General features: G+C 45.4%; 2 protein-coding genes across 2 annotated transcripts; both read right to left on the bottom strand.

The window, feature by feature from the left end:
• Positions 1-127: 127 nt before the first annotated feature.
• On the bottom strand, positions 128-5321 carry LOC131135509 (NXPE family member 3-like). Its single transcript, XM_058081494.1, has 5 exons — positions 2778-5321; positions 1912-2690; positions 1225-1295; positions 950-1153; positions 128-879 (listed from the first exon to the last, which is right to left on the bottom strand). The coding sequence occupies exons 1-5, from the start codon at positions 2862-2864 to the stop codon at positions 338-340; spliced, it is 1683 nt and encodes a 560-aa protein (XP_057937477.1). The 5' UTR covers positions 2865-5321; the 3' UTR covers positions 128-337.
• A 692-nt stretch (positions 5322-6013) lies between these two features.
• On the bottom strand, positions 6014-11356 carry cep97 (centrosomal protein 97). Its single transcript, XM_058081486.1, has 11 exons — positions 11189-11356; positions 10568-10710; positions 10340-10498; positions 10161-10262; positions 9970-10083; positions 9725-9891; positions 9147-9311; positions 8884-9062; positions 7953-8499; positions 6966-7041; positions 6014-6835 (listed from the first exon to the last, which is right to left on the bottom strand). The coding sequence occupies exons 1-11, from the start codon at positions 11220-11222 to the stop codon at positions 6380-6382; spliced, it is 2142 nt and encodes a 713-aa protein (XP_057937469.1). The 5' UTR covers positions 11223-11356; the 3' UTR covers positions 6014-6379.
• Positions 11357-11507: the final 151 nt, after the last annotated feature.

The raw sequence follows: 11507 nt of genomic DNA, 5'->3' as shown, positions 1-11507 counted from the left end.
GTGCGCTAACCACTAGGCCGTGCCGCCCAATTTGCCAAATTCTTCATTGGAAACAAAATCTAAATATGAACTTACATTTTTTTAACTTAATTGCATTGTTGAGAAAAAGTGATAATTCGACAAGGACAGAGGCGTACTTTTACCTTTTTATTTGACTTTATTTGTAAACATTTTGGATAGTCTGTGAAATTATGACTTTAGTGCTATGACTTTTTTCCTAAAAGTATAAAATTTGTTCTTCTCAGTGATGTCATAGTCCTCTCTCGCAGTCAGAAGTCATTGCATCATAGAAAAAGCATGGCCTGGGTCCATCATGAAGGCATCGCCTTTGGCATTTTTAGGGACAAACGTAGGACAACATGAGGTCTACCGTGTTCTTCACGATGGCCGGTGGTGGGTGGAGGAGGTGAGGGTGATGGTGCGCCACGCTCATCTGCCAGGCGTCCACCAATAAGACGTCCAACCCTTTAAACATGGCGCGCAGCACGGCGTCCAGCTGCTGCGAGAACCAGTCGCTGTTGTACAGGCTCACCTGCTGGTCCAGGGCCTGGGGGTTGGCCGAGCGGATCACGACCAGCGTCCCCGGCGCTCGGTCCAGAAGTTGCGCCACAGCCTTGCGGATGTGCCGCAGGCGGCGTATGTACACCTCCACGGGGAAGGTGCTGAAGTGAGACCAGATGCTGATGGCCACCACCGTGTTGGGACCCCCCGTCAGGCCGTCCAGCTCGTTAGAGATGTACCGCAACTCGCTAGCCATGACGGTGGAGAAGCGGATGGGTGGTCCGTGACAGCGGTACTTCACCAGAATATTGTGAGTGCTGTCCACCGCCATGAAGGGTCCTACCATTTTAGGACTCCGAAGGTTGAATTCCTTCAAGTCTGATGAACAGAATGAGGCCACAGTTGGTGGGAATAAAAGCATTCATGTTTACCAGATGAAAGCGCTCACCTGCCAGTGCTTTCACCAGGAAGTCAAACCACTGGCGAATGGTGGAGTCGCCGTACAGGTGGACCACCTTATTGGTCAAACACTGAGCGATGGCGGATGAGTCAAAGTGGCGCATTGCGATGTCGCCTAAGGTTCTCCATGATTCCTGGTAGTAGTACCCGGACGTCGCTTGGTTGACAGCATCTGGTTTTAAATGCTTGCTTTCTACGTCAATACAATTTCATGAATAGACTCCATGCAAAAAAACAAGCAATGGGTTTCTTTGGGGGTCCTACCTGTCCTTGATGGCAGCACGCTGATTGTGTCGTTTCCGGAAGCCCGGATGGGAACTTTGATGTTGACACCACTGACAGAGGAAACGGAGGATCAGCATTACAACTGCGAGTACTACAGTTACTGCAAACAGTACATCAGGTACACCTGCACAGTCGACTGGATCTACAGTCTAGGTTTGGTGCTAAAATAAAGTTCTACTCTGATCTTCATCCTGGTTCCAGTTGGAATAACTTTTGATTGGAAACCAAGTTAGCTTAACACCTGTGTCGTTCTTCAAATGACGGAGGGGCCCTGAGTCTTTTAGTGGTTTTGGGGGTGCACGGATTGTTCTGTGAAATCAGTCTTTTCAGCACCAAGTTTTACCACCGTGTTTTTGGAGGGGAGGACAATTCTACTACCCCAGCGTACTTCTACTACATTTGACCGACACTTTCCAACTGGAACTTTCCAACTGGAACTTTCCAACTGTAGCGCCCCTATAGCCTTCAAAGACGTCGTACCTGAACCTGGATTCCAGGGGTCAATAAATCATTGTGCTTGATAAAACCAAGTTCTGCTGGAAAGGTAGATCAAGCTGATGGGGGGTGGCACGCATTATTGTTAGGTTTTTCAAGGTCTCTGATCCGGTATTATTAGCTTGTGCAGGTGTAGCTAATGTCAGTCAATCACAGAGGGAGCGCGCAAACCTCTGAAAGAGCCTGGCTTCCTTGTCCGTGGTGATGTTTTTGAGGTAGCCTCCCTTGGCATGGTTGATTCTGCTGTGGCAGCTGAGCAGCCGAGGCTTGTAACAGTACCAAGGCTCGCCGGTGCGAGGGTCCGTGTAGTCACACAGCGGCCCCCGGTCGGGCGGTAGGCACATGTTACACACGGTGGTCTGAGATTGATGACCCAGACGGTAGAGACTGTTGAAATACACGCGATCGGGACGCTCTTCCCTCAGTCGCTGCAGCACGGCAACGGCTTCGCTGGAGTGCACCATGGTGACCTCCACCTGAGCCGACCCTTCCCACAACAGAAGGAATCGAACAGAGTAGAGTCCGTTCTTGTGGTCCGATACCACCCCGGCCACACCTGCCCCATATTCCGGGGAATGCAGTCGAGCTAGAAGAAAATCGCCACCATAGCCCTTGGGTCGGCCCTTGAAGTCGTACACCTGGACGATGACTTCTAGCTGGTCGCCCACGTACCAATGGCCCTTCTTCTCTGAGGGGAGGATGGTGAAGGAGCTGTGGGCCGGGTCGCTGGTCTCGAGCAAGGCGACCGGTGCCGAGCCAAAGGGTGGTCCGGGCCAGGTGATGGAATTCAGCAAGCTGTGCTCCTCTCGCTCTTCTTCTGGTGTGGCTTTCTGGCCCAGCCGTGCACAGTAGGTGTGATTGTGGTGGTACACCGGGACAGGTCCAGACAAAGATGTGTGGATGTGGCTCTGGAGCCGGGACAGCGCTGACACTGTGCTACAGTTCCAGTTCTGAAAACAGGCCATGACATGCAATATGGGATGAAGCTGAACCTGAGAAGTCACACTTTTATTTGGGTCATGTTCAAACCATCTCACCTCTAAGATGCTGATGTTGTGCAGCAGGAATACGAGGCCAAGCAGCGCTAGGATGGCGAGGCCATATTTCCAAACATTTTGGGGCATGGTTGACCTCCTGCTCAGCTGTGTCAGTGTGCGGGCGATGGCGTCACCATCATCATCTTACCCTGACAAGAGGACAAATGTGCAGCCCCATCATGTAGGAGGCCATGTTGTGCAGAATAGAACAGTCCACATTTGTTTTTTTGACCCACCTGCTTTTTTGTTCTCGTTGTCGATCCGATGCAAAGTAAATACAGGGCCAGCACAGATACCGAAAAATGATTGACCGTCGTGGAGGGAGTACTGTGTCGTTCTGAGTAAGGATCGACCGATACATCGGCTGGCCAATATTTGCGTTTTTTCCTTGTATCGGTATCGGTCGATACGTGCGTGGGTTCGCCGATGTATTTTTCCACCGCATGATTTACAGTCAGGCATCCGCCGGGGCAGCCCCGGCTGCAGAGGACCCGCAACACACGCAGTCGCGGTACCCCGCCCCCACTGTTGAATCACATCAAGAGCGCGTTTTCACAAGTAGTAGAGCTGCGGAGGAGCAGTCATCACATCGATGCTAGATAAGTTTAAACTACAGTAAACCTCGGATATATCGGACTCGGATATATCGGAAATGGACAGATAAAAAAGAACCAATTTTTCTGTAATGCATTTCCAATAAAAATTCATTGCATATATCGGATTTTTTATAACGGATTTCGCCTATTTCGGACAAAATCTCCAGTCCCGTTCCAATGCATTTCCATTAAATTTCCCTTGCATATATTGGATGGCCGAATCGTGACAGGCCGCTATACGACGTCATTTGCAGCGTTTGCAGCGTTGCCTGCGCGTCCAGGTACATTGGAAACATAGTCAAGGAAGTGCCTTTTTATAACGGATAAAATCCCATTTACGCATATACCGGATATAAATCCGATATATGCGTAAAACGGACATTTTCCGGTATACGCATATAACGGATTTCGCTTATATCGGACAAAACCAGTGCAAACAATTGAATCCGATATATCCGAGGTTTACTGTACGACAGAAATGTTTTGCACATGGTTGAATATTTATTCCTTTTAAAGTTGTTAATGCCGTTTAAATGTGTGTTTAAGAAAGCTGAATCCTACTGTGTTCAGTGTTGAGGGATCAAAAGCAGTATTGGCCACAAATATCGGGCCATCGGCTGAGGGTGATGGAAAAAAATCGGTATCGGCATCGGCCCCAAAAAAACCATATCGGTCGATCCCTAGTTCGGAGTGTTTGAAGAAGTGATTGAGGAAGTGGTTTTTCATGCAGTTTAACAAAGCCAGCAGATCCGAACTGCATGAAAAAAACACTTCCTCAACCACTCCCAGGATGAGGTGACGCCTCTGCTAATTGGTACAAGCACTATTGACGAACATGACTACTTACTGTCTATCCATTCTTGCTTCTTTTGCTGTTGGATCCTGTCCTGTGTGCTTGGTATACACACCAGAGCAAAGTTACTGGGAAAACCACGACTGGATTTTGAACATAAGCTGTGAATGAAGGTGGGTTTATGGGATTCGTTCACAAAGGAGACATTACAGCCTGTGGATGCTATTGAAATTGGTGAAAACTTGGTTTAATTTGAAAAGGCCTCTTCCGTTGAAGGAAAAACAGCTTTAATTGATTTTTAACTGACATTTCAACAAGAAAAACATTTGGCTATAGGAGCCTAAGGAGCAGGCAGGGCCAAGAGTACTTAAGTCATGGGAGAATACCCAAGGCCATATATGACAGGGACCGCCCACAGTTTAGGGTTGCACCCAGAGGGCGTGTCTAGTGTGTCACATTTCTAGAGTGTCTGCCATTGGGAGAATCTGAGCACAATAGCGTCCCAAATATACAAATGGAAAGGACCGGATATCGACACACTAAGTTGAACATAAATAGATTATCATATTTAAGTAAATTATTCAAATTCATGAATTATATCTTTTATTATTATTATTATTTAAACTGCTTTATATTGAATGCACTTTTTTTGTAAAACACAAAACAAAAGTTGAAGAAATACAAATAAAACATCATATTATTTAATATTTCGTGTAATAATGATTTTTTAGTCCTAACGACACCGCTGGTTGTCGTAGAGCTGCAAATGTAGCATATTGCCAAAAAAAGCCCCACAATAATGTTATGTACCCTTTGTCTTCCCTTCGCGCTTTATCTGCAATTGCATTACACAAAAACACAGTACTGTACTGTATATAGCTCCACATATATAGTATTTAAACTTACGTCACGATGACTGGGCTGTTATTTAGCATGAGCCCAGTTGCTGAGGAGGAGGGAGGAGGAGAGGCTTCACGGGTTCGGTTGAAGAGGACGGGCCGTTTCGGGACAAAAAAAAGAGCCTTTACGTTCCGGGCATCTCTTGTTTGTTTTTTTAAATATAAAAAAGGTGGTTTGGGATTTGAAATCACAGCCCCTATATTTTACAATTTGTATACTCGTTCGGTTGCGGATGAAAACATGAGGCCGCGCCCATTCAAGTATTGTCGAATGTGATTGGCAGCCTTTCTTCTTCACTTCCGCGTTCCGTTTAACCAATGAGAAGCGAAGTCCTACCAATGCACCTAAAAGTACTGTTAAATATAAAAAAATAATATAAAAGATAATTTTGACTAACGTTTTAACACATTTGTCGTTATGAATATATACTTATACTTACTTACATTGTCTTTTATTTGTATTGTGTCCATTTGTCCCCCTTTTTTGTGTCAAAATCAAATTCTGATGCTAATCCCAGGCTGGACAATAGTAATCTATTTGTGTCACACATGCAAATCATTATTGCATTATTATATTGAAATGCTCTACAGCACCCTAACACTACCATGTGCTTTTTGATAGCAGCATAAGTCAATTCGACTTATGGGGTTTAATAACGGCACCACCATGGACACATTTTCACTCATTTGTGGGCAGCAGTTCAGGAGTAGAAGAGTTGGCACAGACAAATTATAATCATATGAAAAAAAACACGAAGATTGTGTTTAATAATTGAGTTTGCATGTTTGTGTTGACTTACTCCAAATGGTCCATAGGTATGAATGTGAGTGTGAATGGTTGTCTATATGTGCCCTGGGATTGGCTGGACACCAGTCCATGGTGGAACCTGTCTCTCGCCCAAAAGACAGCATACCCGTGTCTCTCGCCCAAAAGACAGCATACCCTAGTGAGGATAATGGATGGATGGATGCTTGTGTTGGCTGTAGTGGCTCAATCCAGTGAAAAGTGATCTGATCCAGTGATCTGCTTTTATTGCAGTTTAATCACAGGAAAGAGCACAGGTGAATATTCAATCATTGAGAGAAGTATAGAAAGAAACGTAATAGCAGATGCAGACTAGCTGAATAACAACTGGTAAACAAAGCTACATTTTAAGTGTTGTGTTGTTTTGCCTTTCACAAGTGCAGAACATTCATTTAAAAAAAGGCATGTAAGCTGAGCAATAAATAGCTGAGTAATAAATGTAATAAAAGTGCCATGTTCAGTAGATATTCTGTAATCATTTACATTCTTTTGATTTGAGCTGAAGATTCTCAGTTTGTGTGACTGCAGCCTTCTTGCACCTCAGCTCCTGTTTGCAGGACTGATTTTCCAGGAGAGACGGGCGAGGACGGCCGTGGTGTCACCGAATGATCGCTAACCACTTCCTCTGCTTCGTCCTCTTCCTCCCTCTGCTGCAAGGAGGAGGCATATTGCTCCAGGAGGGTGCAGTCCATGCTGTCCGAGCCGCCGCCGCCACTCGGGCTGAGTGCTCGCACTGTCATGACAGACTCTCCAGTCCCGCTGCTCAGGAAGCTGCCCTCCCGCGCCGCCTGCTCTTTTCTTGTCGTCTGGAATCCCGAGTCTGGGAAGGACATGTCTGTGGCCGCTTGGTTGGTGGTGCTGCAGGCCATCGGAGGGGGTGATGCCTGGCACGGACCACCACAGATGTGAGGGAGGCCAAGCAGCTGTTCGTCTACCGACTGCTTCCACTGCAGCATGGACTGCACCTACAAGAGACACAAGCAGCGTGCCACTTTCGGTAATCACACCCAAACACACTCATAACTGCGGTAACAGCTGTGTCATGTCTTGGCTAAATTGGAACAAAAAGCAGATTTCGCTACACAGTTTAGCTACCTGTTTCCATAGAAACCTAACCGCATCCTTCTGCACCAGCCTTTGTAACCTCTCCTCTTGGCACTGTTTCTGCACCCTGCAAAGAAAACCACATTTGCGTGCAATTTTAGTAAAAGTCTTTGGACCTAAATGATCAAAAAACATGCAGACCGTTATGAGATATAACACACTAGATGTCACAAATTCGATATAAGGACGCTTCTTAAACGGACCCGATCCTGCTCATCCCATGGCCTTTTGAAATGATACTGGATCCAAGCGGAGCACTACAGTAAGTTGGAGTAAATTACACCATAAATCTCAATTTCTCTAGAGGGCAAATCAGCCTATTCCCCTGACCATCCATACTCTGTTGTGAGTGGTCATGGCTACATCACAACATCGCTCCCTCACTCTATTTTCAATAATTCATGAATAAATGGCTGCTGTTTTGTGGTCGCGTATGGACTATTATTCGGCAAAAACTATTGAAAGACAAGTTATATGTAGTCTTCTGGTCACTAGGCCTCCGTAATGTTACACTGATGATTACTTTACGCTGACGTAAAACTGCATGGAGTCGGCCATGACATAGTGGGGAAAAAAGTTCCTCTCATTCCGTGTGGAAGTGGTATGTTTTTGGTTTCTTACTTTTCCCTTCTTCTCCAACTCCTTTCTTAAATAAACAAACTGGATGCTAACTAGTTAGCTCGTTAGCATGCTGTGTTTAAATTAGGCAGCCTTCTGTTGTGTCCCTGTCCCGTAGCCTGCCCATTACAGTTGAGAAATGGGTTGCAAATAAAGAATAATAGGAGTGTAAAGGTGACTATAGGGGTGTTATTTCATTTCTACAGGGCTCTAACAATGGTGAAAAATTCTCACCCCTACAGTTCATGGGATTTAAGACAGCTGTCATTTCTAGATCCTATACCACTAGAGTAAAACACAAAAGTAGGATAAGGGGCCCCTTTGTAGGGGCTACAAAGAGTACATAGAGTAGTCGTGTACCTGTCCAGTTTTTCTGTCAAGAAGATGATGTGGTCTTGCATCCTGCGTAGCCGTATCTCACTGCGGACCTCTCGGGCCACGGGGTGACAACAGCGCGTGTACTGCCCCCTCCACCACGACTGGATTTTAACAGCTGCTGTTTTTACTTCCTCACAAGCTGACTGTTTTATGATGAACTTTAAACCTTCTTCTCTGGGAGCTTCGAGGTGTGGCGTCTGCGAGCTAATCGCTGCAGACTCCAGCGTCTCCTTGTTTTGATGCTCCAGCGGGGGGGCTTCCCGGGGAACCGCGGGGGCCAGGGAGTCTGCTTCAAATGTCTCCGTCTCGTCCTCGCTGTCTGAGTGAGTCAGCTGTGGTTCCGGGTCAGACATGAAGGGCAGGAAGGAGGACTCGGAGGAGAGCATGCTGCTGTTCAGGTTGTCCTCATCTGTCTGCACCTCTTCCAGAGAGAGGCTCTCTTCTCTGAGCCTGCCGGGGATGGAAATGTGTGGTAGTGATGTGTTGGAGTGGTTACAGCTCACCCAGGTGTTGAACTGCACTGCTGGCCCTATATGGAAGGAAGGATGACCAAACTTGAAATACAATGCCCTCCACTCTAATGGACACCACGTACCTACACTAGATGTCTTGTGTACGGCTTAAAACCACACCAAGCGTGTTCTCTTCTATCGTGGAGTTGCATTATCACCTTTGTGCCGCACTCACAAAAAAGAAAGACGTATAAATACATCTTTGGGAGTGAGCGGCCGGGTCGTCTACGTCTTTGGTCGCGAATGAGGTAATATATGCCTCATGTCTAATAGAGCCTGGTACTCACTGCAGTTGAGTGACTTGTAAAAGTGGTAATAAAGCCACTATATGAGTACAATGATATTTCAATGACAATATATATTGTGCAAAAAAAGACGAATCAGCTTTTCTTTTTACTAACCTTTCTCTTGGTCTAATAGAACAGCGGCTGGTGATGGAGTGCTCCTTTTCTGCCCTTCTGTGGCCCCCCCTTGTGCCGATGTGTGCAAGGGACCGGGCTTTTCTACAGCCAGCTGAGCGGGCCGAGGAGGGCTGGGATATTCTCCCCGCATCTCCTCCAACAGCTGCATTTGGTGGAACCTCAGGAAGACAAATGACCCTGCGTCATTCACTCCATCATTTTCCGATTAAAAGCCAAGTTTCAATCAAAAGAAAAGATTCTACCTCTGCTTAGTCAGGATCTTCTCCAGTTTGGCATCTTCCGCCATCACCAGAGGCGACGACGAGGTGCGGAGGCAAACCGTAGAAAGGTACTGAACCAGCTGCACATGCTGGCCTGGTCGATAGGAACGACCTTTGCCCTGACTGTACAGCCACTCTGCTTTGAGTCTGGTGATGGTGATAAAGTACACGGGAGAGAATGTTTTAAATACCACAGTTCCTCATATAGAAGCATCCATTACAAATGAACAATGATACTTGAATGAATATATATTAAGATATGCCTTTATTCGTCCCTCAGTGATTCTATTGCTGCTATCTTTAGCACCTTTTTATGCTACTTAAACTACTACTACTGTATATAGAAGCCAGGATATTGTCCTTGTCACCATCCTGTATCAACAACAGTGAGAGAGAAGGCAGCATGTATTTGAGGTGCGGCTTCTGTTTATCCAAGTGGACACAGCCTGCGATTAATCGAGGCCTGGCATCTACTAAAGCGGAGGCCACTATTTGAGGAAATACGGTATGCATGTCTACCGTGTATTTAATCGCCAATTGCAACAAGGCTAAGTACTAACCCTTCTTTCTGAGACACTACAAAGCCATCCAAGACTTTCAGGTTCAGACACCAACTCATCACATACGGCCGGTAGTCAAAACGCGGAAGCGAGGGGGTTGGCATTACACAGGGGTTGTTCATGATGGATAACTGCTCCAGTTTGTGGAGAGGGGCCAGGTATGCCACCTATGAAGCATACAAGACAACAACAGTGAGCGTGTATAAAACGGAGAAAAGATAAATTATTACTAATATTAACAATACTTCGTTGAGATCTGTTATCTCATTTGAGGCCAAAGACAGGATGGACACGTGTGTGGAGAGATTGGCAGGCACGGTGTGGAGTGTTGTGATGCTGTTTCCATGCAGGAGAAGTGTCTGCAAAAGTGGCAAATTAGTCATAAAACAAAGAGTGCGTACCATCATTCACTAATGTTTGATGATCCTTTCCTCACCTTCAGTGCTGCAAGTTTACTCAGATCACCAATGGTAGATATGCTGTTATCCGAAAGATCCAAGTGTTGGAGCGAGACACAGTTGTTTAGTTGCTCAATGACCTATGTAAAAACAAAAACAAATACCTGTACAGTTACATATGCATTTGATGCATTCATCGACACCACCTTTTCCGTACCTTAATAGCATTTCCGGACAGGTTGAGCCATTTGAGGTTCGGCAGATCCCTTAATCCCTCAATGTAGCCAATGCTGTTATTGGGGAGATTGAGGACTTGCAGCTCTTGAAGATGTGACACACCCATCATCCTGACCAGACGGTTGCTGGCTACGGACAGCTAAATATAAAAAAAATTGTATCATATTATGTCACTCCACACACGGGTCTAAATGAGGAGTTAGAGCACCTGCTGGAGGCCTGGGTTCCTTTCCAGATGGTCAAGTTTCATAATTTGGTTCTGGTCCAGTATGAGAGTGTGTGTGTCCTCAGAGCAGACAAAACTGGAGTCAAGCTTCCGCATGCCTCTTGCTGAAAGATCCACCACAGGTCCTTTTGGATGGAAGGAAACAAATCAAGTCATAAACTATAGAAAATGCAAGCGGGCTGTTTACCACAACCATATATACAAACATAAAACTGGGGGATTCTTGAATCGTTGTGTTAAATAGCTACCTTATCTCGAATGAGGATCTAGTCATTTAAATGTTGATATAATACGAGGGTTGTGCGAAATAAACTTAGCATAGCATAATCATGCACAAGAATTATCTTGTTTGCGTTGCTAACATTTGAAACCATTAGACAAAGTAAAACAAGTACTGTATTACTGTATCTCCATTTTGTGTAATAACACTGAAAATTATAGTTATTTGGTAATGTACCATCACACTGATACTGAAACTGTCCTTCTCATCACCTATTGACAACTGACGCTAGCTAACGGTAGAGCTCAATGCATGTTAGCTAACCATGTAACACAAACACATAGATAGCTTAGATTAAAGCTTAGATTAAAACACACGCTTACCATTCGTATCAAGCTCTAAATCTGATACCCCCATGTTACAGTTACATAAACAACCAATGTTAATGTTATATTGGAATTCTATTAGCTGCAGCCTTTCTTGGGAATACAACAACCAGAGTCGGTCGTTAGCAAGAAGTTCAAACTGCAATCGGATAGCATTCTGGGAAATGTAGTTTATAATTAATGTTCACTCATGTGTGATGCGCGCGCCGAATCTTGTGATCGATTACAATTTCGGTTGTCCTTTGCGACAAATCCACTATCCGCAACAGCGATCTTTTTCTGTATTTAGTAATTTTTAAAATGTTTTCTGATACAA

This window comes from Doryrhamphus excisus, chromosome 9 (genome assembly GCF_030265055.1).
Source record: "Doryrhamphus excisus isolate RoL2022-K1 chromosome 9, RoL_Dexc_1.0, whole genome shotgun sequence".
In the NCBI taxonomy this organism is placed as follows: domain Eukaryota; kingdom Metazoa; phylum Chordata; class Actinopteri; order Syngnathiformes; family Syngnathidae; genus Doryrhamphus; species Doryrhamphus excisus.
Note: the sequence above shows the minus strand (reverse complement) of the source record. Positions and strands in the feature narration are given on the sequence as shown.

What these genes read in the sequence shown, in the direction of transcription:
- LOC131135509 (XM_058081494.1), bottom strand. Translation starts at nt 2,864, where the DNA reads ATGCCCCAAAATGTTTGGAAATATGGCCTCGCCATCCTAGCGCTGCTT. An exon ending in ACAACATCAGCATCTTAGAG is followed by an intron (nt 2,691 to 2,777) that starts GTGAGATGGTTT and finishes GCCTGTTTTCAG; the next exon opens with AACTGGAACTGTAGCACAGT. An exon ending in CGTGCTGCCATCAAGGACAG is followed by an intron (nt 1,154 to 1,224) that starts GTAGGACCCCCA and finishes GTATTGACGTAG; the next exon opens with AAAGCAAGCATTTAAAACCA.
- cep97 (XM_058081486.1), bottom strand. Translation starts at nt 11,222, where the DNA reads ATGGGGGTATCAGATTTAGAGCTTGATACGAATG. An exon ending in GGAACCCAGGCCTCCAGCAG is followed by an intron (nt 10,499 to 10,567) that starts GTGCTCTAACTC and finishes TTTTATATTTAG; the next exon opens with CTGTCCGTAGCCAGCAACCG. An exon ending in TTGACAGAAAAACTGGACAG is followed by an intron (nt 7,042 to 7,952) that starts GTACACGACTAC and finishes TTTTCTTTGCAG; the next exon opens with GGTGCAGAAACAGTGCCAAG.